This window comes from Ziziphus jujuba, chromosome 4, assembly GCF_031755915.1.
Source record: "Ziziphus jujuba cultivar Dongzao chromosome 4, ASM3175591v1".
Lineage (NCBI taxonomy): Eukaryota > Viridiplantae > Streptophyta > Magnoliopsida > Rosales > Rhamnaceae > Ziziphus > Ziziphus jujuba.
In genome coordinates, this window is record NC_083382.1 from 30767257 (window position 1) to 30793654 (window position 26398).

The 26398-nt window shown below is 34.6% G+C and overlaps 4 protein-coding genes across 6 annotated transcripts; 3 read left to right on the plus strand and 1 right to left on the minus strand.

Annotated features, from left to right (window-relative positions):
* The first annotated feature begins 94 nt into the window (after positions 1-94).
* On the plus strand, positions 95-3632 carry LOC107415454 (type IV inositol polyphosphate 5-phosphatase 7). Of its 2 annotated transcripts, XM_016023784.4 has the most exons (8): positions 104-594; positions 698-813; positions 932-1007; positions 1110-1220; positions 1304-1915; positions 2374-2637; positions 2974-3163; positions 3304-3632. In XM_016023784.4, the coding sequence occupies exons 2-8, from the start codon at positions 714-716 to the stop codon at positions 3391-3393; spliced, it is 1443 nt and encodes a 480-aa protein (XP_015879270.1). In that variant the 5' UTR covers positions 104-594; positions 698-713; the 3' UTR covers positions 3394-3632. The 2 variants fall into 2 exon arrangements, with proteins under 2 accessions (XP_024928612.1, XP_015879270.1); XM_025072844.3 differs by lacking the exons at positions 2974-3163; positions 3304-3632 and adding an exon at positions 2714-2951 and having other exon boundaries at positions 95-594.
* Positions 3633-3649: 17 nt separating this feature from the next.
* Positions 3650-6465, minus strand: LOC107415455 (uncharacterized). Of its 2 annotated transcripts, XM_060816512.1 has the most exons (8): positions 6343-6465; positions 5871-6040; positions 5712-5774; positions 5545-5564; positions 5407-5451; positions 4946-5007; positions 4712-4848; positions 3650-4577 (listed from the first exon to the last, which is right to left on the minus strand). In XM_060816512.1, the coding sequence occupies exons 1-8, from the start codon at positions 6413-6415 to the stop codon at positions 4449-4451; spliced, it is 699 nt and encodes a 232-aa protein (XP_060672495.1). In that variant the 5' UTR covers positions 6416-6465; the 3' UTR covers positions 3650-4448. The 2 variants fall into 2 exon arrangements, with proteins under 2 accessions (XP_060672495.1, XP_060672496.1); XM_060816513.1 differs by lacking the exon at positions 5407-5451.
* Positions 6466-9615: 3150 nt separating this feature from the next.
* On the plus strand, positions 9616-17014 carry LOC107415345 (ABC transporter B family member 15-like). The gene is made up of 7 exons (XM_016023652.4): positions 9616-11377; positions 11471-11525; positions 11650-11828; positions 11929-12386; positions 12480-13020; positions 14325-15233; positions 15408-17014. Exons 1-7 carry the CDS (start codon positions 11144-11146, stop codon positions 16743-16745), a joined length of 3714 nt encoding a protein of 1237 aa, XP_015879138.1. The 5' UTR covers positions 9616-11143; the 3' UTR covers positions 16746-17014.
* Positions 17015-19758: 2744 nt separating this feature from the next.
* LOC107415346 (ABC transporter B family member 15-like) lies at positions 19759-24332 on the plus strand. The gene is made up of 7 exons (XM_016023653.3): positions 19759-19995; positions 20102-20156; positions 20279-20457; positions 20539-20996; positions 21120-21660; positions 21869-22768; positions 22898-24332. The coding sequence occupies exons 1-7, from the start codon at positions 19759-19761 to the stop codon at positions 24275-24277; spliced, it is 3750 nt and encodes a 1249-aa protein (XP_015879139.3). The 3' UTR covers positions 24278-24332.
* Positions 24333-26398: the final 2066 nt, after the last annotated feature.

The following is a 26398-nucleotide window of genomic DNA, read 5'->3' on the forward strand; positions in this document are numbered from 1 at the left end:
TCAATATTCATATATACTTTATACCATATGGGTTAAGATATATGAAATCCATTATCTGCCTTAGCCAAGCGTACATGTGCTTGTATCTCTCTTCTGGACCAGCCTAGTAGCTATGGGCGGCCTAAGCAAATTAAAACCCTTGGAATTTAGACGGTTTTTGAGATGGATGTTTAATGATGATTGAGACCTAAAAGAACCACAAGACATATACTAGACTAACGTGACCATCACCAACCCAACAACCATATTAATCAAGCAACGGCAGAAAGCTTGTGAACCCAGTTATCTTTATTCATCATTTCCCTATTCAGCCGGTCATTTAAGTTACTACATTTTATGAGAGAGAAACTTCTTCCAAAGTCATAACCGGATTTGACTTGAGATATATACTCTTAATTCTTTCTTGGGCTTCTCGCTGCAAACTATAATTATTTTATTTTATGTTTTTATGAGCTTCTAGTGTTTGTCTTTCTCTTTCTCTCTGCCTCTCTCCTTCAATTTCTTTGGTAAAGGGCGATTGACACAATAATTGTTTGCGGCTAAATCCACGACGTTCCGAGTTGATAGCAATAAGACTAGAAGCCATGCTAGGAGGTGAGACGAGCTAATTTCTTCTATACAAGGATAGGGAAGTTGCACAAATCCATGTCAATGTCTAATTCAATATTCTTTTTGTAACTCTGGTATGGATCTGCAGATCCCTCACGTTAGCCATGTATAAGGAGAACCATATATCAAGAATTAGAAGGTTTCCAAATTGGCTCAAAAGAAAAAACAAGCGAGCCAACCCCAGTCAACCCTTTGAAGTGTCAGGTTATCTTCTTTTCTTCATGGTTTCCGTTGATCATCATCTTCTTTTTCTGTGCCCTTTTAGCATAGCTGATGATATCAACTGCCGAGTCTACTTTATTTAATTATTTTTTCGTTTCAGAGGGAAATGAAAAACATGAAAGTGACGATTGGCTAGATGACGTTCTCTTTCCATGCATTTCGACCAATGAGTTGAGGTAAGTTTTATTAATTTTTTGTCTAAGCAAATGAATCAAGTGAGATTCAATTTCCTATTAGTTTTCTCATCTGTGTCATAACCGTGTCGGCATAATATATAGACTCTTTGTGGGCACTTGGAATGTAGCGGGAAAGTCTCCCATGGGAAGCTTGGCGGTAGATTTGGAAGAGTGGTTGAACCTTAAGGATGCTGCCGACATATATGTTCTTGGGTATGTATGTTATGACAATCATATTTCGTATTCCTATTTGGTATAAGAAAGATTAATTGACAGCATAGAATTCTAACTTTCAGATTCCAAGAGATTGTACCTTTAAACACCCGAACTGTGATTGGAGCAGAAGACCCAACCGAGGCAACAAATTGGAACCTGCTCATAGGAAAAGCTCTAAATGACAAATATGGTTGCCCATGGTTGACACCTATGTTGAATCCAATCTCAAGCGACAACTACCTCTATGTTCCAGTTCCTGACTCAGAAAGAAGGTTGAGTGTTAGCAGCAATATTGCTGGGACTCCAATGAAAGAAAGGTCGAAAACTCAGCACGAGAGACTAAAAGAAGGTAGTAAATACAAGCTCATGGCAAGCAAGAAGATGGTTGGAGTTTTCACAAGCGTATGGATGAAGAAGGAATTGCTGAGAAAGTACTGCATTTCAAATGTTAAAGTTTCCTCAGTAGCATGTGGAATCATGGGTTACTTGGGAAACAAAGGTGCGGTTTCGGTTAGTATGTCCATTGAAGGAACTAGTTTTTGCTTTATTACTGCGCATTTAGCTTCCGGGGAGAAGAAAGGCGATGAAGGCAGAAGGAATCATCAAGTTTCAGAGATTTTTAGGCGAACTTCTTTCCCTCGGTCCCCTGATGATGATGATAATCCTCATCCTCTCACCATCTTTGGACACGAGTAAGTGGTTTTCCCAGTGAAAGTGTAACCAAGCAGTAAAAATTTCTATTTTCGTAATTCTAGTAATTAAAAAAAAAAAAAATTCTAAATTTCATCATGCTTCCACATATCAGGAGTTGTTTCAAATGCTTTTCATCCCAACAACAGTCATAATTTAAAGACATGAAGATTGGAGTGATTTTAGTTCAAGGTCACACACTTCCATATTACTAGGTCCACTACCAATCAAGATTTTATTTCAAACTCTTCATGCCACACAATTTTAGAGTAGAAAAAGAAAATTGGCATGAAGTTATTAGTAAAGAAATTCTAAACGCGCTATGAGGGTGAATTCAGAGGAACCTAAATGAAATATAATAAGAAGGTGAAGAGAAATAACAAGTTAAATTAATTTTATCAAGGAATTCATATAATATATTTTGCCAGAGCGATAAACTTTGTATCTGTTGTTGAAACAGTCGGATATTCTGGTTCGGGGATCTCAATTATAGGCTCTATTTGGAGGACAATTTCGCCAGGTCACTAATAAAGAGTAAAGACTGGAGAGCGTTGCAAGAATTCGATCAACTTCGGAGGGAACAAGAAAATGGTGGGGTGTTTCAGGGTTGGAAAGAGGGAAACATAGAATTCGCACCTACCTACAAGTATTCTAATTCTAATTCCAATCGATACTCAGGTGGACTTCCAAATGGATCGGGAGAGAAGCAAAGGACTCCAGCATGGTATAACTGTTACCCATTTTCCCTGCTGTAATATTTTTTTTTTTAAAAACATTTATGCATAGAATTGTTGCAATAGGGTGAAACTAGCTTAACTTTTATCTACCAAAAACAAGAATAGTTTGTGTTGGGCACGTTTGGGTCGAAAACTATCAATATCAAGAGCCTCTGCCCTGGCCTAAGGTGCTCGACTGCTAGTGTTCATCCCAGACTCCCAGTGACTCTCTCTCTCTCTCTCTCTCTCTCTCTCTCTCACACACACACACACACACACATCAAGATCAATAAATGGTTTTTTTTTGGGTCAAAATAATGCATTAGTGGAGATAATTGTGGCAGGTGTGACAGAATTCTGTGGTATGGAAAAGGAGTCAAGCAACTTTCCTATTTTCGCGGTGAAAGTAAGTTCTCTGATCATCGGCCTGTCTCTGCCCTATTCTCAACACAGGTAGAAGTAATCAGACCTAATAATACAAGAGTTGTCGAACTGCACACAATTCTTCCCACCATACAGCCTACTGATCAAACTGTAAGTTCTGTATGATGATGACAATATCAGGCTATTCCAAGACACAATCCTTGTACACATTTTGATGGAATGGACTTAGTTTTAAGTAAAATCGTTAGCTTATTGCTGTGATAGTTAATACTTAGCTATTATTAATGCAGGGTCCAAGCAGAAGTGACGAACAGGTTAAGTGTACATTGCTATCATTAATGGTGAAAGACATGAAAGCATCACCAACACAAACAATGTAGAGCAAATAATTGAGAATGAATGCAGCCGACCCTTTAGATGTTGAGTTGTCATATGATGGCTTCATGGGAATGTGTCAATTTTGTATTCTTATTCTTCCTTCCTATAATCTCCAGGAAACACCTAAAAACTAAAATCAACATATCTAAGATGTATATGTTACGTCCAAGTAATTATGATTGAAAAGTTATCTACCGAATGAGAAACTGATACGAGAGTCTGAGCATCGATTTTCTTTAAATGCTTTTAGAAAGAGGCTGACGGAATCTGTGTAAACTTTTCTTTTAATGCAAAACAAATAGCATACCATGTCTCATTTTCACCTAGTTGCCAACATGAGGCCTCACAAGTCTTTCACATTCCCAAGGCCAGTCGTGGCCATTCACTTTACAAACAGAAGTGCTATCAATTCGTATCCCTTGAGTCTCTTTTAAACGAAAGATCAACAACCAAAGTGCAGCAAAGCCAAGTAGATTACTTACAAAAGATCAATTTGCCTCATTTGCCTGAAATATTTCACCCAGAGCCTCCACATTGTGTAAATGACAAGTGGGGCACACGCACCTTTTCTGCAGCTCCTCACCAAAGGAAGCACACATCTCCTCCAATTCAGAAGTCTGCTTGTTTCTTGTCAAAGACACAATTGCAATAGGCATAGTCATGAACTACGGTAGTTAGAGTAAAACCTCTGTATAAAATATTTCAGACTAGAAAACTGTGAAAAGCCAACCAAGCTACTCAACATCATTAAAATGACAATGAATTGGGAGCTGCTCTGTGCTTGGTTCTTTTCTTATCTTCCTAATAGCAAACAAGGGCAGAAGCTTGCGAAGAAAGCTTTTCTTAAAATTAGAATCTACAAACTAAGATTAAATTGTCTCTGGAAATTGCAGTTTTTGAGGTATGAATTTTCTCAGCATTACTTACTGGTATAGGTTGCTTAAATGCAAAGCGTTGCTTTCATGCCATTTAACTAAGAATAGACAATGAGTCTATAGGAAGAACTCTTTTCTTTTAAATTGTACTATTCTCATTGGCCCAAATTAATATTGTACGCTCAAGTGAGTTCCCTTTTTATGTAACTTTTATAAGGATATCTTGTCAAGTCCTGTAATGCTTCTGTTGCTTTTGCTATCACCTCCATCAGAGACACCTTCCTTTCGCAACCAATCAACTCTAGCTGCATCTGCAGTAATGCCCAGTGAATCAATGTTAGATTTGTTTTTAGTGAAAAAGTTCGAAATTCAGGCAAAGCCTCCAGAATATATATATATATATATATATATATAGTAATCCCATTGTTCAAAAGACCAATCTCACCTGCTTTTGAATATTCTGTTGTGATTGGTATTCTTCTTCCTCTTTAGTCATTTGAGATACTACATTGGCTAGCATGTCCTGAAGAGTTGTTATAGTGACTTCAGCAACCTCCTCTTTAACAAGTATTCGGTTTTGTTCTGGAACAAAATAACTTGTTCTCTTAGTTTGACATTAAATCGGAATAAAAACTGCTCAGGTAACTAGAATATTGAAACAATTCAAACAAGTCATCACCAGCTACAGTTCCAGTGTAACACTCTTCTTCCATTTTGCAAGCGATTGCGTCTTGGAATTTCCTGAATAAAATCAAACCGACGTAATATTAATTTCAACTAGTAAAAACCTGCTTAAACAATACATATTTACGACAGAAAATTACCACCCATCATGAGTCAGTCCATAATAGGAAAGAGAAACATCACACAGGTTCTTTCCACGTTATTGTAGAGTTTTTTTTTTATTTTTTATTTTTTTATAATCATGCCAAATTGTTTTTTAGGTTGGGTATCCCCCTTTTATTTTTTTATTTTTTTGGGGTATTAATTTGCTTCTGTTTTATATGACATTAAGTGTTGCTCAATACTGCATTTAAAATGTACAACCAAAAACATCTCAAACAATCAGATAGTTTGTCAAATTATAATCTATTGAGCATTTCAAACTAAACCATCATGATCTTAATCAATGAGGCCAACCTTATCTTAGCGTTGAGCTCCAACATTTGGCTTATAAATTCATCCCTGTATGAGGCAAGATTTTTCAACAGAAAAGGTGACGAATTCAAATTTCAAACAAAAGCAACTAAATTATAGATAAGATTGTAAATTCTGTACCGTGCAGCTCCTTCTTTGTTCTTTTGCAGGATCCAAGCAAAATTTTCCATTCGATGAGGTTCATTGGAAAGAAATAAATATGGAGTCAAACTCAAACTCATTCTTGATTCTGTTCAACCACAATGCCAGAAAAAGAGGAAAAAAAACAATGAAAACCCGCTCAGTACCCTAAGAGCATCCACATCAGAGCCAACGGCTGAAATTTCGTCTTGAATTTGAGAAATCCTTGACTGGAAGATCACTTAAACACGTTAATTCCATAAAAATCTAGTTTATATTGAAGATAAACAAATAAAAAAATATATAAGAAAAAAGAAACCAAAAACCTGTAGGGTTTGAATCGACGATTCGCCTAATGCCAACTCAACTTCATAGCCTTTTAGCTCTTGCTCGATGATTTCTTTGGTGCGTTTTGCGTCTTCGAGCTCCGTGTTTGCAGCTTCTATCTCCGATCGAAGCTCTTCAATTCGTTTCTTCAGCCCTACTACTCTTCGCTCTGCATATCAAAACATGTACGGACGAGGAAATCCTCACTCAATTTTGCAACTAAAAAGGATAAATCTATCCGTTTGGTTTCCGATAATTAAAAAAATGAGACAATAAGACGAGAGTGGAAATTATTTTGCAACTGACGAAAGCATAATTCTAAACCTTGGTCACTGGCTTATTCTACACATTAATTGTGAAAATAATTTTCCTTCTATTTTATTTATTTATTCTTTTGAGCGCAATTTACATTTTCTAGGGAAACAAACAGAGTAGAGAATCGCGGATGGTTTATATCGGATCAGACTATACCTCCTTGTGACTTTTCTGAAGCATAATCGCGAATTAAGGAAAACAAATGCTTCTGCGTATCACTTCCCGCCATGATTTGCAATTGATGCAGACTCAGATCACGGGCTTTATATGCATGTCCAAGCTAATGACAAAGATTAGGCCCGAAGTATTCATGCATTGGGCCTTTGGCATTGGGTTGGTATGGCGTTGGGCTGTTCTATATGTACCCCACATTAAATTTATATACACCCACTTTAACCAAAAAAAAAAAAAACTAACCACAAAAAAAAAAAAATATATATATATATATATATATATTTATATATATATATATATATATATTTATATATCTATATATGTCTATATTATATATTTTATTTTATTTTTTCCTTCTGATTTTTGAAATTTTCTTTCATTTTACATATGTGCTCTCCATGAACTGTTGACCAATTTTCCCACCAAAGAAATGAAATTTAATATCATAAAATTGTATTTGTGATAGAGATTGTACCTTGTTATTCCGTTTATGGGTTGTGGAATTCAGTGGCCACTTTGGAGCATTGTAAGAGCTAATCAAATTTCGATCCTACCTCAAGTTTACCACTTTCAGAGGTTATGCGACTTGTCGAAGCAGAGAGTTGAATCCAACTCACAAGCCATATTTAACATGCTTCACATTGATATGTTTTGGTTTGTTAGTAGTTACTAATTTAGAATCTTATTAAAGAAAGTTCTTTGGAAAGCAATATTAGATATCATATTACGAGTACAAGGATGAATCCTGGAGAACCATTTATACATCGATCTCTTTGATCAATACAACTAATACATATACGGTCATACTTATGGTGATAAACCAACCATGTCTGGCTTGCATGTATATTTATCTGCAGTAGTTCCCAAATTGTGTTTAAATTACTCAATAGACGACCCTGTTAGGGGACTGGACAGACCAAGTTCACAAAAATGCTTATGTGATTCTCATATGGGAAAGTATAAACTAAAAAATAATTGGGTTCCATTAGAAAGTTTTTTGGATCTCTCATGTGGGGTGCCGTTAAACATATATATATATATAGATATTTTGAAGTTTATGTACGTGGTTTCTGTTTCCGCGAGAAAGCTACCCAGGTCATATTTCCGGCCACCGAACCAAGCTGCAGCCTACTTGGCTCATAATATGAAAAACTCAATTCAAAAACATATTAAAATTACTCGGTTAATTTACTACATAGATCTATCAGGAAACGTATTATATTTATTTTTTGTTGTTGAATCTCCTAACACTTCAGTCTGACAGGAACTCTTTTTTTTTTTTTTTTTTTTATCATTAATCTGATCGGAACTGAGGAAAGGAAAAGCAGGTTTGATGTGTAGCCATATATTCTAGCCAGACTCATCTCTTTTTGGCATTTTATCTGCAAATTAATCTCAAAAGTTAAAAGATTTGGTATTCAGGAATCACCTCCTATTGTTTGGCATTTTATATCCGCAAATTTCTTAATGATTTTGGTAGTTGGAGAGTTGCTTGAGTCTTGAGATATTGGGAAGCATTCAGTCTGCACTCAGTCTCTATCCTAACGACGTCGCGATCACTAAGAAAAGATAGAAGTGATTTTCCAATATAAATGGCAATATAGACAGAAAAAAAAAATTACCAGAGTATTATAAAACTACGTGGCAATCACTGGTTGGTGGGACAGGCACGGGGACAGCATTAAAGGGATAAGGATCCCGCTTCCCCATACGGACATCATTTTGGAACTTCCATCAACCAAAGAAGAAGGAGATCCATTAATATTCTTGAGGATTACATACCATATCTCATGTCTGGTCATATTAGTTTAGTTTTGTTGTAAATCGGGTTATTCTCCCGTGCTTTTTTTTTTTTTTTTCCTCAATATCTATCATATCTCATGAATAAATGTAAGAAACAGCATTTGAAAATAGAAACCAATAAGCTAAGTTTAAGGTGAACTATAATGGAGAGTAACTAATATTGCTCAAGCAACATTTGAGTGGGATTCGTTGGAGGACACTATGTTATGTAAATCATAGTCATAGTCATTTTAATCTATTTGCAGCTAAGCCTAATATAAATGGTAGTCTAAATATATTTTCTACTAATTTTTTAAAGTGTAAAAATATTTTAAGAACTTCATATTTTAATTTCATGAGATTAACCTAGAAAAAACATGAAAAATTATCTTCAAAAATAATATAATATATATATTTTTTTGTAAGTTTAAATTGATAGTATGTAAATTTTTATTTCTTTTATATATATATATATATATATATTTTTTTTTTTTTCGTTTTGAAATTTTTTTTATATGGAGGTTCGTCTGTTTTGATTTTTTGGATTTTTACATATATTTTTAATTTTCAATCTAAATTTTTTTTGGTTTTTAGATATGATACTGAATTGAATTATTATTTTTTATTTAAAAATTTAAATTGATAAAAGATAAATTTTTATTTCTTTTATATATATTTTTTTTCTCGGGTGATAGCATACGCATACAACACAACGTTAGGCTGCTGGGCAAGAGCACCAGTTACAAAACCTTTAAGATTGCTCCCAATTACTGTTGGCAGTATCTGAATTTTCCACAGCACATATCATTCTGTAATTGAAAAAAGAAAATTATATTTGGTAAGATTACACTAAGCTGAGGGATAATTGACAATTGAGACATGATTAGAATTTTAGGAGGCTCTAATGTCATGTAGAACACACAATATTGAGAGTTTGAAAGATAATAATTACATTGCACTTGGCTAAATTTATACAAGAGGAACGACTTAAGTGATCAACCCACTAAAACAATATAATAATCAGATATCTATACAACTTGATCTATGTATATAACTATACTTATTAGTATGATAAAATTAACCTTTCAGAATATCAAACCTTTATCACAACAACCTAACATTATGTGCTATTAATAATGAATGATGAAAAAACGAAGCCTACCATCATTTTTATTTTTTATTTTTAACTATTGAACAAAAGGTACTACCTTGTCTCTTCTCTCCTTTATCTTTTTCTTCCTCCTTTCTCTTTTTCTCTCTTTTTCTTCTTTTCTTTTTCTCTTCCCTGACCTCACTCTTTTCTATCAAAGGAGTTCTCACTAAAACTATTTCGCTTGGCACTTGCAATTTTTTTGGTGTGTCTCCTTCTTTACCAAACACCCCTGTTTATAATAGAGGTGGGGAAGGGTTTTTTCGATAAATAGCCACCTTACAACTCCATTTTAGAAAAATAGCAAAATTTTTTTTTTTTAAAAATTAGCCACCTTGGGACAAAAATACCCTTGATAAATTTGAAAATTACGCAAAATGTTTTTTTTTTACCCTTTCCTTTCTTCCTCTACACAGCCGTTCATGGGATTTCTACACAGCCGTTCGTGGGGTTTCTCTAAGGTCACTCTTTGCATCTCATCGCCTCTCACTCTCATTTTTTTGTATTTTTTCTCATATCTCAAACTAAAATCAGGTAAAAATTTTATCTTTTTTCTTATTAGATGAAAGTAAGGAAATATGTGTTTTTTTTGTTTTTTCTCTTTCTCTTTTTTCTTGTAAGTTTTATTAGTTTAGGGTTTTTTAAGCTTTTTATTTGATATGGGTATGCAAGAAATTAATTTATGAGATGTTATATGTGATTTTAAAGATACTTAGGTGGCATATGGTTTGAAAATGGGAGAAATTTTGTGTAAAACTAAAAAATCGCGAAAAACAGTAAAAACAGAGGAAATTTGGTGAAAAAGATGAACTTCCGCCAATTTCCTCCAGTTTGTCAGTTTTCGCAAAATTTCCGCCAATTTTCCGCCAATTTTCTGCCAGTTTTCCGCCAATTTTCCGCCAGTTTTTCGCCAATTTTCCGCCATTTTTCTGTCAGTTCGTGGAAAATGGCGCTGCTTCTAAAGGAAAAGGGAAAATGGCGCTACTGGTGTGCTTCTAAAGGGAAAGGGAAAATGGCGCTGCTTCTAAAGGGAAAGGGAAAATGGCGCTGCTGGTGTGCTTCTAAAGGGAAAGGGAAAATGGCGCTGCTGATGTGTTTTTTGCTTGAAGTGAAAATGGTGCTGCTGGTGTGTTTCTAAAGGGAAAGGGAAAGCTTTGTTTTTATGCCCTAGTTCTGTTTTGAAAGGAAAAGGGAATGGAGGGAAAAGAAAAAATCAAAAACAACAAACTAAAATAAAGTTGCATTTCGGTAGAGAAAATAGATCCAAAAAAAAAGTACAAAAGGGTATTTTGGTCCTGATGTACTAAAAGGTGTTTATTTTTTTTAAAAAAAAATTTTTTTTACTATTTTTCTAAAATAAAGTTGTAAAGTGGCTATTTTTCGAAAAAACCCGGTGGGAAACCTGGATGGCCTTCCCCCACATTGGGCCCTCACAAGATGTGTGGGTTTCCAGTTCTCCAAGTGGGGAGACAATTAGAAATAAAATAAATGTATTTGGAAGTAGGTAGAAGAGATTTGGAATACAGGTAGGGAGAGAGAGAACAAGAACAAGTTTATAACGTGAGTTACATGACTATTACCAATTTCAAAAAACAATAATGCAGTTGACGTTGGAGTCCAACACACAATCCATAAAGCGTTAATTTGTTTCTCACAGTCCATTGCACTAATTCGTTTCTCACGTGAAATCTTTAAGATAATGTGACTTCCGTGTGTGATGCAATAAGAATTAGTTCATTTCATTTCCATCCAACCGGCCCTCAGTACAAAAGAGGCTTGAATCTCTCTGTTTTAGGACCTTCACCAGAAGCTCAGAATTATAGTGTAAAGTTATTTTTGCCTTTTGGAAAAATGGGTCGTCGAGAGAAAAGGAATAAAAAAAAGAAGCCAGTTAATGGGTCCGTACGATCTATATTCATGCATGCAGATGGAGTGGATATGGTGCTGATGCTTATGGGGTTCATAGGAGCTGTTGCTGATGGATTCTCTTCGCGGATGGTTTTGCTTTTCGTTGCTAAGATATTAAACAATATTGGCAATGCATCTAAAATGCATGCCGATACTTTGCAGCAAAACCTCAACAAGGTCGTCTATCTCTATCACACTCTTTTCTTTGCTTATCAAATCTCTACCTACTCTCTAAATAATGCTTTTTTTTTTTTTTTTTTGGGGTGGTAGAATGCGTTGGCTATGACATACTTGGCTTCTGGATTATGGCTTGCTGGTTTTCTTGGTTAAGTTTTCCATGACCCTGCCTTGTTTATTTATTTATTTTTTTCCCTGCTAGTGCTCAGTGCTGCTGAAGTAAAGGCCTCATCATTTATTTATCTATTTTTTCTATTTAAACCATCTTTCAGAAGGATATTGTTGGACTAGAACTGGCGAGAGACAAGCTGCAAGAATGAGGATGACATATTTGAAAGCAGTGCTAAGACAGGACGTTGGCTACTTTGACTTGCATAGAGCAACCACGTCTGAAGTTATTGCCACTATCTCCAATGACAGTCATATAATTCAGGATGCTATCAGTGAAAAGGTTTGTATTTTTTCTCTGGTAATCTCTGGAGATTTGGTTTGACTTAACTTTTTTTTTTTTTTTGGGGAACTAGTTTGACAATCAAATTTAAATGGTTCAGATTCCAGACTTGCTGAGGAGAGTCTCCGGCTTCATGGCATGTTACGTGGTGGCGTTTATACTGCTTTGGAAATTGGCAGTAGTGGCGCTACCTTTGGCCTTCATTCTGGTAATTACTGGCTGGTATTCTGGACAATCTTTAATGCATTTGGCAGCGAAGATCCGGAAAGAACAAAGTAGAGCCGGAAGTGTAGCTGAGCAAGCAACATCATCAATTAGAACAGTTTATGCTTTTGGTGGAGAGACAACAACTGTAAAGGAATTCTCTGCAGCACTACATGGTGCAACAAAGTTGGGGTTGAGGCAGGGTTTAGTCAAAGGTCTTGCCGTAGGAAGCAAAGATACTGCCTTTGCTGTTTGGTCTGCCATGGCTTACTATGGTAGCATATTGGTCATCTCACAGAGTGCTAAAGGAGGGACTGTTTTTGCCGTAGGCAACTCCGTCGTCAGCGGAGCAATGTAATCAACTCTAACTTCTGTTTCAATCTTGTGGCAGTACGTTTTCTATTTTCATGAAATGAGTTCCCTTTTATCATTTTCTTTTTTGCACAGGCAATTAGGTACTTGTTTATCAAATCTTAAACACATAGCCGAAGCATGTTCTGTTAGTGAATGTATGAACAAGATGATAAAACGAATCCCCAAAATTGATTCAGACAATTTTGGAGGCAAAGTTTTAGACGATGTTTCTGGTGTAGTAGAATTTAAGCATGTAAGATTTGCATACCCATCGAGATCAATAAGTATGGTTTGCAACAATTTATGCCTTATTATACCAGCAGGAAAGACTGTTGCTCTGGTTGGATCTAGTGGCTCTGGAAAATCTACAGTCTTGTCTTTACTTCAAAGGTTTTATGACCCAATTGAGGGAGAAATTCTTCTAGATGGGTTTGCTATTGATAAGCTGCAACTTAAGTGGCTAAGGTCTCAAATGGCATTGGTGAACCAAGAGCCTTCACTCTTCTCAACCACCATCAAAGAAAACATACTTTTTGGCAAAGAAGACTCTGTGATGGAAGAGGTTGTTGAGGCTGCCAATGCTAGCAATGCTCACAATTTCATCTCTGAATTGCCTCTAGGTTATGATTCCCAGGTTAGTCCTATATATATATATATATATATGATATTACTAGGCTTTTGAGTTGGGAGGGTATGGAATTCACTTTTTCCAACATGCACTGTGAAAACAATCATGTTGGCCACCCAGTTAGTGGCATGTTCATGGGGTTAGATTCTTTATTCCATGATTCATCATCTTTTCTTTTGGTAAATATTCCATGATTCATCATCAATAGTATTTCCTTGTTTAGAAATCTGTAAATGGGCTGTCCCAATAATTAACTTTGTGTCCCCTTTATTTATTTATTTATTTATTTTTAGAAAACAGAAAAGAAAATTACCCTCCTTAACAAATATCCCATAATGAAGGATTCCATCATAATACTACACATCCATAATATGCAAAATCCCTTTTGCGTCCCATGGAATCAATGAAACTATGATAGAATCTTAAGTTTTTCCCAGCCAATTAAGCCAAATTATATTGAAATTGTTTAATCGTTGCAAATCAGCAATAAAAGCTTTATTTTTAACCAAAAATATATAATAAAAGCTTTATGAAAAAAAAAATGTCTTGTAAAAAATTAAATTTCCTTTAAAGTTTAGAAAATATCTTTGTCAATTACTGTTCTTGTTTGACGATGTTTAAAACGTGTTCCTTTGCATGGGTCAATAAAAATGGGCAACATACATTTTGGTTCTAATAATAATTAATTGTATTTTTATGTATTCTTCAGGAGTTCAAGGCTTTATCCTCTTTTATTATTTTTCACATACAATTCAGATCTTATTTGTAACCCTTCCTTTAATTTTTTTTTTCCTTTTATTTTTAGATCACATTTCTCTATTTTCAACCCAATTTTTATCTTTACACACAAAAAAAAAAAAAAATTTAAAAAAAATCCTCTTCATTCAGCACTAATAATTATTGGCCACAAAAACTTCAAACTTAAAAAAAAAAAAAAAAAAAAGGAAAAAAAGAATTGGTAGACACATGGTGATTTATTAGTTTTTCATTCCTATTACATTTGGGTAATTCCTAGTTTTATTTTATTTTTCTTCTTTTTCAGTTTTATTTATTGTCTATCAAAAATGTCAGCGAAGATGATGACAATTTTTCTTCAAAAAGTAGATGATGACAAGTTGTTAAATGACAAGTGGAGGATTAAAAAATGGTAGACAGTGAAGGGAAAAGATTAGCGTGTGTATATATATATGTATATTATACATACATAATATGTTATTAATTACGTAATTTGTATATATACTATACTAAATATCTAAGAACTTTAAAGATGCTAACACATATGGTTTGCTAATAGACATGCACATTAACAGGTAGGTGATAAAGGTATCCAATTGTCAGGAGGACAAAAACAAAGGATAGCCATTGCTCGAGCAATTATAAGGAAACCTCGAATACTTCTGCTCGACGAGGCCACTAGCGCTCTAGACTATGAATCAGAAAGAGTCGTCCAAGAAGCTCTAAACAAGGTAGCTGTGGGTCGAACCACAGTAGTCATTGCACACCGTTTATCCACCATAAAAAATGTTGACATTATTGCAGTCATGGAAAACGGCAAAGTGATGGAAACTGGTTCACACGACGAATTAATACAACTCCAGAACGGCCTTTACAATTCATTCATCCACGCCCAACAAATGCAGAATGATCAAAAGAACCATGAAGAAAATTTCTCTTCCTCATCCTCTACACCAGACACTGACTTGAATAAAACCAGCAATAATATCCAATATTGTCAATCGGAGGTGGGTGGATCAAGCCCTACCAACTCTTCCACACTTAATCTGGCTTCTGTAACTAAAGTCGATGCATTGGAAAATACAAAGATTCATGCACCACCCTTTTGGAGATTGTTATATTTGAATATGCCAGAGTGGAAGCAAGCTACAATGGGGTGTTTCAGTGCAATCCTCTTTGGTGCAGTTCAGCCAGTTTATTCATTTGCTTTAGGCGGCATGGTATTTGTGTATTTCTCGACGGATCACAATGAGATTAGAAAAGAGACGAAGACATATGCATTCTTGTTTATTGGGATGTCTGTGTTTTCGTTTATCGTCAATATAAGCCAGCATTTTAATTTTGCTTACATGGGAGAGTACTTAACCAAACGAATCAGAGAGATGACTCTTTCAAAGATACTTACTTATGAAGTTGGGTGGTTTGATAAGATTGAGAACTCTAGCGGTATCATCTGCTCGAGACTCATCAAAGATGCCAATGTGGTAAGAACGTTTACAATATATTTACAAAATATACAAATATCATTCTTTTTTATTTTATCTAGAGTAAAATTAATAAATAGTCGTTATAAAAAATTAAAAAAAAAAAAAGAAAAAAAAAAAAAGAACTCTTTAGGCCTCTAAACTAATCAAAAATGGTTTATTGGTTACTTGCAGGTGAGATCTCTAGTGGGTGACAGGATCTGTCTACTTGCACAAAGTATTGCAGCAGTGACCATAGCTTGGGTTATGGGTTTGATCATATCATGGAGGCTTGCGGTTGTCACAATAGCCACCCAACCTCTTGTCATTATAAGCTTCTACACGAGGCGCGTCCTAATGAAAACCATGTGTAAGAAGGCCAAGAAAGCTCAAGATGAAAGTTGCAAACTTGCTGTTGAATCGGTGTCCAATCTCCGAACCGTTACTGCTTTCTCTTCTCAAGATCGAATATTGAGAATGCTTGAAAAGGCTCAATATGGTCCAAGTAAAGAAAACATTCGGCAATCATGGTTTGCAGGTATTGGACTTGCGTTTGCTCAAAGCATCTACACTTGCAATTGGAGTCTGAATTATTGGTACGGTGGCAAGCTTGTTATCGATGGCTACCTTACAGCGAAAGCAATGTTTCAAACAATATTGATCTTAATAACCACCGGGCGTGTCATAGCAGATGCTGGAAGTATGACTACTGACCTTGCTAAGGGATTTGATGCTATCGGTTCGATTTTTGCTATATTAGACAGAGAAACCAGAATTGAGCCTGAAAACTCAAAAGGTTATAAACCTAAACAGATAAAAGGCCAGATAGAACTTCATGATATATATTTTGCATACCCAGCTAGGCCAGACGTAGTAATCTTTCGAGGCTTCTCAATCAATATTGAAGCAGGACAATCTACAGCTCTAGTTGGACGAAGTGGATCTGGAAAATCAACAATCTTTGGACTAATTGAGAGATTTTATGACCCACTAAAAGGTACAGTTCAAATCGATGGTAGAGATATAAGGTCCTACAATCTAAAATCATTGAGAAAACATATAGCACTTGTTAGCCAAGAGCCAACATTATTTGCTGGAACCATTCGAGAAAACATTGCTTACGGAGCATCCAAAGAGATCAACGAAATAGAAATAATCGAGGCTGCCAATGTAGCCAATGCTCATGATTTTATCTCGGGACTGAATGATGGGTACGAAACTTGGTGTGGAGATAGGGGAATACAATTATCCGGGGGCCAAAAGCAGCGTATTGCAATAGCTCGGGCTATTTTAAGGAACCCAGCAGTGTTGCTGCTAGATGAGGCTACTAGTGCGCTTGATAGTCAGTCAGAAAAAATGGTGCAGGACGCATTGGGATGTGTGATGGTTGGGAGGACTAGTGTGGTTGTGGCGCACAGATTGAGTACCATACAAAAGTGTGATATTATCTTTGTGTTGGACAAAGGTAAGGTTGTGGAAAAAGGAACTTACTCATCTTTGATGGGTAAGGGCTTCTTGTTGAATCACCATTAATTTCAAATTCTTAAATTATTAAGAATTGATGAGACATAATATATAATATGTATATCTAGTTAGCGTCTATCATTTTCTTTTACTTCTATATTATTTTGTTCTTTATAAGTATTAATTTTTCTAAAAGTGATAATAACTTGTACTTAATTAAGTTTTTAGAATTTTACATTCTGATGCTTTGTAAAACTATACATAGAAATGGGAAAAACTGAAAGTTTATTAAGTAAAACCAAACCTTAAGTATGGTGTACAATAACTATCTTGAGGTATAAGATTAGTATGTTTTACGTATTCGAAAATAAATGAAAATCTGTTTCTAAAAATAAACTGTAACAATCTTTTGAAATAAACAGATGTATATATCATTATCAATCCCTTCCATGGTCCTTACGGCTCTTTATTTAGTGTACTCTTCCAAATAATTTCCACATATAGTTAACTCCAATTTCAGATTTTCATGTATGCAAAAAGCATATTTCTAATTACCTAAAACCGAAGCTTGCAAAAACCCATCTTAGTGCGTTCTCTTTCTCTCAAACTGAAGCATAGACACAATCTCTCTCAAAACACAAATAGATCATAAAAGATTGAACACCGAATTAGGACAACGTATAACAAAAGCAAAACTAGACAAAGTTAACTTCTATTGACAAGCGGCCCTGATATAATATCAAGGTTGAGTTTAATGGGGCTTGTAAACTGTACCTCACTAGCCCAAATTTTCATGTACTATCCTTTAGCAGCTCCCATGAACTCCTTATCAGATTCAACATTGCACATTGTTTTTGGCAGAAAGAATATCTTCACAGCAACGCTTTCCTGCTTCGCGTCCTAGTGAACCCACATGTTTCCATTATCCACCATCTTTCCATTACCAAACCGTACCAATGCTTTCCTCATTTCAAATTCATCGCCAAATTATCATCTTGCAAAGTGCCTCCCCTCCTAACTTCAAAGTATTAGGTAACAGAAGCCAACTCATTCCTACTATTATGTGTCTATCTATAATCTAATTGATGTGTCATCATTTGCATTCTATATACAAAGTGTCTGTACTAAATAACAAAGATTGAAAGACAATGTGATGTCTGATGTGGATGTCCAATGAGAGAAATAATTTTGGATTTTTTTTTTAATTTATAACTTTTCTGATTCAAGTTTTAAAATCTTTTAACTTTTTTAATTAATATCATTATATTAATATAATATATATGTATATATATATATATATATATATATAAGATCATAAAAGGAGACTGACATGGTCAGGAACCGATGAAATAAAAGGCATTGCTACATCTTCATATTCACAAAGCAACAAATGAAAGATGTCTGATTACAAATCAATAGAAAACGATACATTTGAACCTCATTTCCCTAATAAAGCTTCTTTCATCATCTAGAGAGAGAATAAGTGCTTAAACGCATCATCTAAGACAAGAAAGTTATTCATTCCTATATTCGTTCATTTAGCAACTACTCCATTAACTGAAATGATGATGGGTTTAGAAAAACAGTGAATAAATAGATCAAACTTATTTTCTGGGAGGAAACGACATAAAAACACTGTAGAAACAATCATGATTAGAAAACCATAGTTCCCTCTAAACATACAGCTTCCCAGTTCGTCTGTGGAAACAATCATGATAAGAACAAGTTCAGCTCAACCACAATTTTTTTCCCCTATAATTATGAGGCAGGTATTTGACCAATGAAGAAGAAAATTGAAAAAAAAAAAAAAAAATGTGTTTGACCTTACCGGGTCCCACAAACTCTCTTTCCCTTGACAATTTTGACGTATCTTCTATACTGCTTGTATTGGTCGGTTTTATCATGCGCAATTTCACCTCAAGAGTAGTTTCTCTACTCGAATCTGTCAAGAAAAAAAAAAAAAAAAAAAGGTTCCCCCCAAATTTTGTAGAAAAACTTTTTAATTCAGAGTTATTAACTGTATTCAATTTAAAATTTAATAAATTCAAAATGAATTATAGATTTTAAACTATTTAATTAATTATTAAAAAAATTTATAAATTTTATAAAAAGTTTATAAAAATTTAATAAAATTTTTTGGATCAAAATTGAATTTAATATTGATAATTTTGTTTATAATTTTATTTTAAAATCTTTTTAAATCTATTATTTATTAAAAAAATTTAAAATCAATAATCTTTTAAATATCTGTAAATTTTTAAAAAAATTTTATAAAACTTTAAGTAAATACAAAATGTATTTTAATAAATTTATTAAAATATAATTTTTTTTAAAATTTAAATCGAATTTTATATTTTTAAATATTTTTAAAATCTTTCAAATTCTAGAATGTATGACAATTTTAAGCTAATTGTGAAATATTTAAAAATATATAAACAATAAAATGTTTTCAAATCGTGTTCAATTAATTTGCTTTCCATGGGGGAGCTGCAAGCTACGATCAGACTTACAGAATCATGTTCTTACATCAAACAGATCCAGATCAGTGAATCTTGGGGCTCTGTATAATATATATATATATATGTATAACTTAATCTTTAGGCTTCAGATCAATGAATCTTGGGCTCTGTATATAATATATATATATATATATACATGTATAACTTAATCTTTAGACTTTACTAATGCTGATTATATGGCCTTATTGGGTAAAGATTTGAAGCATCTTATATTTGGTTGCCTTTGGTCTCGTGCATTAAAATTTCTTGTTCATCAATAAAGAAATAGACTCGTGTCTATACAAAACCAATAAAATAATTTTATTATTAGTTTATTACTGATAACTAAGCTAAAAGTGTGTTTTCTTATTGAAGGAATCCAGTGGCCACTAGAGAGCATTGACCAAACAACATTTAGCATCACGGCGAAGCAGATCTTGTTGAGTTCAACAACACAATCCATTATTAATTCCTGGACTAATTTATTCCGAACCCAAAAGCTAAAATTATGTGACTTCCACTTTATGTTAACCTCCATAGCATCACATTGAATTTTTTTTTTTTTTTGGGTACGCATTTGGAAAATGGGTTCAGAGAAAATTAGCAATGAGGTGAAGAAGCAAGTAAATGGGTCATCAATACGCTCCATTTTGATGCATGCAGATAGGATGGATATGGGGCTCATGATTCTCGGGTTCATAGGATCCGTTTCTGGCGGGTTCTCTGCTCGGATGGCGTTGTTTGTTTTTGCCAATCTTGTAAACAATATTGGCAGCGCTTCTACTCTGGATGCCCATACTCTGCATCATAATGTTAACAAGGTTGCTCTCTCTATCTCTCTCTCTTTCTATCTGTCTCTGTCTCTGACTCTCTCTGGTTCATTATCTCCTAAAACTAATTGAGTTTGGATTTTTTTCGGTGACACAGAATGCGTTAGCTTTGTTTTACATCGCTTGTGGGTTATGGTTTGCTTGTTTTCTAGGTGAACTTCTTTAATTACTATTTTCGTTTTTGTTTTGCAAACTTAAACGTATTGGAGGTTAATGGTAAATGGGTTTGTTTTACCATTTTTTTTTTTTTTCTTTTTCATATTGAGATTTTTAGAAGGGTATTGTTGGACAAGAACAGGGGAGAGACAAGCTGCAAGAATAAGAGTCATGTATCTGAAAGCAGTACTACGACAAGACGTTGGCTATTTTGATTTGAATGAATCAACGACATCTGAAGTTATTACCACAATTTCAAACGACAGCCTCATTATTCAAGATGCTCTCAGTGAAAAGGTTTTGGTCGAGATTGATGGAATCAGTTTTGGTTTAATTTTACATATTTTGATACTGAACTTACAGATTTTAATACATCAGGTCCCAGACACGTTGAGAAGAGTGTCCAGGTTTGTAGGATGTTATACGGCATCGTTTATAATGCTTTGGAATTTGACGTTGGTGGCTATCCCTTTGGCGTTGCTTCTGGTGATTACTGTTTGGTTGTGTGGAAGAACTTTAATGCATTTATCAGCAAAAATCAGGAGGGAATACATTAGAGCTGGGATGTTAGCAGAGCAGGCTATGTCCTCCGTCAGAACGGTTTATGCTTTTGGTGGTGAGAAAAAAACAGTAGAAGAATTCTCTGCCGCTCTACATGGGACTACGAAGTTGGGGTTAAAGACGGGTTTGGTCAAAGGCTTGGCCATTGGATGCAAAGGCAGTGTTTTTGCAATTTGGTCAGCCATGGCTTACTATGGTAGCAGATTGGTCATGTATCATGGTGCTCGAGGAGGGACTGTTTTTGCAGTAGGTTCATCGGTTGTCAATGGTGCAATGTATGTAATCTATCTATCTCAGCAATTTGTCATATATATCAGTAAACTTAAGAAATTACTTAAAATTTTCTCAATCTTTTTTTTTTTTTTTTTTTTTTTTTTTTTTTTTTTTGTTTTGCGAAGGGAATTAGGTGCTTGTTTATCCAATCTAAAGGACTTAGCCGAAGCTTGTTCTGCCGGAAAACGTATAAATGAGATGATAAAACGAGTCCCCAAGATTGATTCAGACAACTTGGAAGGCCAAATTTTGGACAATGTTTCTGGTGTAGTAGAATTTAAACATGTAAAATTTGCTTATCCATCGAGACCAGAGAGTATCGTCTATGAAGATTTATGCTTAACTATCCCAGCAGGAAAAACGGTTGCTCTAGTGGGTTCTAGTGGCTCTGGAAAATCAACAATGATGTCTCTACTTCAAAGGTTTTACGACCCGATTGAGGGAGAGATTCTTCTAGATGGGTTTGCCATTGATAAGCTGCAACTTAAGTGGCTACGGTCCCAAATTGCGCTAGTGAGCCAAGAGCCTTCATTGTTTTCAACCACCATTGAGGAAAATATACTTGTTGGGAAGGAAGACGCTTCCATGGAGGATGTTGTCGAGGCCGCCAAAGCTTGCAATGCTCATCATTTCATCTGTGACTTGCCTCAAGGGTATGATTCTCAGGTTAGTTCTCTTACTTGTTAAATTTACAAAATTTGTCATTTTCCGAATTAAATACTCAACAAATACTATATTATATGCTATTACTATGGCAGTATATATGCTGGACTAAATGCATAGGAATGCTAAAACTAAAAGCTATTCTAAATGTAGAAACCATTAAACATCTTTATCCATGGATATTTTGCTGATAAAGTGTTTGTATGAACAGGTAGGTGAGAGAGGTATTCAATTGTCAGGAGGACAAAAGCAAAGAATAGCACTTGCTCGTGCAATTATACGAAAACCTCGCATTCTTCTTCTAGACGAGGCCACAAGCGCGCTAGACTATGAATCAGAAAGAGTTGTTCAAGAAGCCATAGACAAGGAGGTTGTCGGACGAACCACAATGGTAATTGCTCACCGCTTGTCCACCATAAAAGATGTCGATATTATTGCTGTCATTAAAGATGGTCAAGTGGTGGAAACTGGACCACACTATGAACTAGTACAGAACCCAAATGGCTTTTACAATTCGCTTGTCCATCTCCAACGAATGGAGAATAAGAAAGTCCAAGAAGAATGTAATTCTACTGCTTTATCCTCAACAACAAATGCAGAATTTTACAAGTATTCAAGGAGTTGTAACCTCTCTAATGGGGATCAATCAAGCCATGCCAACTGTTCACTACTTAATCAGCCACCCCATAGAGTTGATGAATTAGAAGAACCAAAGATTGCCACACCATCGTTTTGGAGACTGTTGGATTTGAATAAGCCTGAATGGAAGCAAGCAACAATGGGGTGTTTGAGTTCAATCCTTTTTGGTGCAGTTCAGCCTGTGTATTCGTTTGCCATGGGAGCCATGCTATCTGTGTATTTCTTGAAAGATCACCATGAGATTAAGAAGCAGACGAGGATATATGCATTATGGTTTCTTGGACTGTCTATATTTTCACTTATGGTCAACATAAGCCAACATTTTAATTTTGCATACATGGGTGAGTACTTAACTAAACGAGTTAGAGAAAGGATTCTTTCAAAGATACTCACTTTTGAAGTTGGATGGTTTGATAAAGATGAGAACTCAAGCGGTATAGTTTGCTCAAGAATAGCCAAAGATGCCAATATGGTATGAATAATATATATATATATATATATATGTATATATATATATCATTCATTTTAATTTTTATATAATAAGTTAAAATTTTAAAAGCCTTTAAAACGTAATTGAAAACTTAAACTTGGTTACTTGCAGGTGAGATCCTTAGTGGGTGATAGGATGTCTCTTCTTCTACAAAGCTTTGCTGCAGTAACCATAGCATGGACAATGGGCTTGGTCATAGCATGGAGGCTTGCCATCATAACAATAGCCACCCAACCTGTGGTCATTGTATGCTTCTACACTAGGAGTGTTCTACTTAAAACCATGTCTAAGAAATCCATCAAAGCCCAAGAAGAAAGCTGCAAACTTGCTAACGAAGCAGTTTCCAATCTCAGAACCATTACTGCCTTCTCTTCCCAAGATCGAATATTGAAAATGCTCGAAGAGGCACAAGAAGGCCCACGCAAAGAGAGCATTCGACAATCTTGGTATGCAGGGCTTGGACTTGCCTTTGCTCAAAGCATTACTACTTGCACTTATAGCCTAAACTATTGGTATGGTGGTAAGCTTGTCTCCCAAGGCTACATCACAGCAAGACAAGTGTTCCAGACCATTTTGATCTTGGTAACCACAGGGCGTGTCATAGCAGATGCTGGAAGTATGACCACTGACCTTGCTAGAGGCTCTGGGTCTGTTAGTTCAATATTTACTGTATTGGACAGAGACACAAAAATTGAGCCTCAAAACCTTGAAGGTAATCAACCTAAAGATATAAAAGGGAATGTCGAATTCCAAGATGTGTACTTTGCATACCCATCTAGGCCAAATTTTATGGTGTTCCAAGGCTTCTCAATCAACATAGAAGCTGGAAAATCTACAGCCCTAGTAGGACGAAGTGGGTCTGGAAAATCATCAATCATTGGTTTAATTGAGAGATTTTATGACCCATTAACAGGTATAGTGAAAATTGATGGTCAAGACATAAAGTCCTACCATTTGAGGTCATTGAGAAAACACATTGCACTTGTTAGTCAAGAGCCAACATTATTTGCAGCAACAATTAGAGAAAACATAGCGTATGGAGCATCAGGAGAGATTAGTGAAACAGAGATCATAGAGGCCGCTAAGGTGGCCAATGCTCATGAATTTATTGCAGGGCTTAAAGATGGCTATGAAACTTGGTGTGGTGACAAAGGAATACTACTATCTGGGGGCCAAAAGCAGCGCATTGCAATAGCTCGGGCTATAGTAAGAAACCCAAGAGTGCTACTATTAGACGAGGCAACAAGTGCGCTTGATAGTCAGTCAGAAGAAATTCTGCAACATGCTTTGGAGTGTATGATGGTAAGCAGAACTAGCGTGGTTGTGGCTCATAGATTGAGTACCATACAGGGATGCAATTTGATTGTTGTTTTGGATAAAGGAAAGGTCGTAGAACAAGGAACCCATCCTTCTCTAATGGCTAGAGGTTCTTATGGAGCATACTACTCTCTATTAACTGTGCAAAAGTCCAAAAGATCCCTACATGGTTAAATTAAAATTATCACATCGAATAAACCGGTTTTGTGTAATCTGGAAATGATATTGTTAATTAAAAAAGTTTGGGCCTACTATTCTAGACTCTATCCAATACTACGTTTAGAGGGACAAAATCAATGAGTTGGGCCAAAGAGGCCCAGATTCTAATGTCACTGTTAATGTTCTGATATGTTGGGCAACAATATCTCTACAGACTAATGACCAAGTTTATCAATAATTTGATTCATCAACAAAGCAGTTTTTAAGGCGAGTGTGAACTGATAAAATTTTTACTCATCTAAAAGTGTTTGTATTATATTGATAACTGTAAAGAAAAGACTGTGTTGCCAGATTGAAAAGCAAAATAGATTAATTTCTCTGTCTTAAAATAAAACCATCTACTATTTCTCTCATGCGAAGAGCCCGTGTCCAGCATCTGCAATTCTTGTTTGGTTTTGTTGGACACCAAGAGACAGCAAATGGCAGTGAGTTTTTTGTTTGGTTGGTTGAGCAAAAAGGGATGACAGGTCTTCAGCCGGATTTAAACCTCTTCTAATCTAAGTTTTAAACTTTTGAAGATCTAATTACACATGGTAACTAATATAATGGTCAAAATTCATCCTTCCATTTATTCTTTTTTTTTTTTCGTTTAATTTTCCATAATCTTATGACATGTGGCAACTAACGTATAAATGGTTAGTACTTATCTTTTCATTCATTTTTCAATTTAATTTTATTAGCTCTTAAAAATAGAATTCATCTTTATGTCATATTAAAAAAAAAAAAAAAAAATTTGCCCTAATCATTCACCCAATTTGTTTTGCAATAGAAAATCATCCTTTAATGTTAAGTAGTTGTTTATTCTATAGTTACTTTTCTAAAATCTCCCTATCTCTACCTTTACGGTATCTCTTGATGTATATACATTGACAATGTTTTCACATAAACTAAGTAAATGATGACACAAAAAAGAAAAAAAAAACAAAAACAAAAACAAAAACAAAACAAAGCAAAAAAGCACAATGATTAAGGCTAGCCGAGATATCAATAGGAGGAAAAATGACTTGTAGCTCATCTTTATTCATAAATTTGTCTAAAAGTAAGGAATGAAACAATGTTTTTAAAAAACCTAGAAGATGATTAAATATATATATATATATATGTAAGTAGAGAGAGAGAGAAGAAAATATTACAGAATTCTTGTTGTAATATGTTTAACTAGTTATTTTTTTATTTTGTCTCTGTTATTTTTTTTTTCCCTCTAATATATTCTTAAATTTAAGAAGAAAAACCATTGAAATAGAGTAGAAAAATAGCCGAAAAGCTTAGAAGAAGAAGAAGAAGTGTGTGTTACGATCTCAATTAAAACTTCTTTTTTTTTTTTTTTTTTGGGGATAAATTAGGTAAAATCCCCCTTCCCATTTAAAGATTATTTCAACGATATTCTTAAATTATAAGCTTTAAAAGAAAGTTAAAGATGAATTCTAACCGTATCATTGGATCATTAAACATTGGATCCTTAAAAAATTAAAAAAAAGCTTAAATTAAGATTGGTGCACATATATCTGTCAAAGTATTTCCCAGTTTCTTAACAGAATGGCTACTCTGAGTTGTTTTTTATTTTATTTTATTTTATTTTGGGTCTCCTTAGCTTTTGGAACACGTTCGTCTCTTAACGGGATGAGCTTACCACCTTAATTATATGTCCGTCAAATAATAAGATATCATTTCAAAATATGTAATATTTTCATTTTCAAAATTCAATATAATTTAAATATAAATCAATGAGTCATTTTGTCAACAAATAGGTCTCTTTAATACTAGCTTATTAATATATTTGATTTCCTTCTAAGAAATTAGTTTAGTCTCATAACAACAGTTTAATAAAATTTCTCATTCAACAAAGCTTTTATCTTTTCTATTTGGCAGTTTGGTACCATAACTACAGCTTCAATTAGCACCTTGTTTTTCTTCTTTGTTCATCATTCACCTGTTAAAAAAATACTCTGTGAACATGCTAGGGGCAAAAATTATTATTTTGAAAATACATTAACACCTTAAGAATTAAATGAAATTGCTTATACGAAGAGAATGGAAGATTGAGGAAATTGCTAGTGAAATTAAGCTTCAACAGGA

What these genes read in the sequence shown, in the direction of transcription:
- LOC107415345 (XM_016023652.4), top strand. Translation starts at nt 11,144, where the DNA reads ATGGGTCGTCGAGAGAAAAGGAATAAAAAAAAGAAGCCAGTTAATGGG. An exon ending in AGGATGCTATCAGTGAAAAG is followed by an intron (nt 11,829 to 11,928) that starts GTTTGTATTTTT and finishes TAAATGGTTCAG; the next exon opens with ATTCCAGACTTGCTGAGGAG. An exon ending in TCATCAAAGATGCCAATGTG is followed by an intron (nt 15,234 to 15,407) that starts GTAAGAACGTTT and finishes GGTTACTTGCAG; the next exon opens with GTGAGATCTCTAGTGGGTGA.
- LOC107415454 (XM_016023784.4), top strand. Translation starts at nt 714, where the DNA reads ATGTATAAGGAGAACCATATATCAAGAATTAGAAGGTTTCCAAATTGG. An exon ending in TCAACCCTTTGAAGTGTCAG is followed by an intron (nt 814 to 931) that starts GTTATCTTCTTT and finishes TTTTCGTTTCAG; the next exon opens with AGGGAAATGAAAAACATGAA. An exon ending in AAGCAAAGGACTCCAGCATG is followed by an intron (nt 2,638 to 2,973) that starts GTATAACTGTTA and finishes TAATTGTGGCAG; the next exon opens with GTGTGACAGAATTCTGTGGT.
- LOC107415455 (XM_060816512.1), bottom strand. Translation starts at nt 6,415, where the DNA reads ATGGCGGGAAGTGATACGCAGAAGCATTTGTTTTCCTTAATTCGCGAT. An exon ending in GAGCTCAACGCTAAGATAAG is followed by an intron (nt 5,008 to 5,406) that starts GTTGGCCTCATT and finishes GATTTTATTCAG; the next exon opens with GAAATTCCAAGACGCAATCG. An exon ending in TTACACTGGAACTGTAGCTG is followed by an intron (nt 4,849 to 4,945) that starts GTGATGACTTGT and finishes ATTTTGTTCCAG; the next exon opens with AACAAAACCGAATACTTGTT.
- LOC107415346 (XM_016023653.3), top strand. Translation starts at nt 19,759, where the DNA reads ATGGGTTCAGAGAAAATTAGCAATGAGGTGAAGAAGCAAGTAAATGGG. An exon ending in TCGGTTGTCAATGGTGCAAT is followed by an intron (nt 20,997 to 21,119) that starts GTATGTAATCTA and finishes TGTTTTGCGAAG; the next exon opens with GGAATTAGGTGCTTGTTTAT. An exon ending in TAGCCAAAGATGCCAATATG is followed by an intron (nt 22,769 to 22,897) that starts GTATGAATAATA and finishes GGTTACTTGCAG; the next exon opens with GTGAGATCCTTAGTGGGTGA.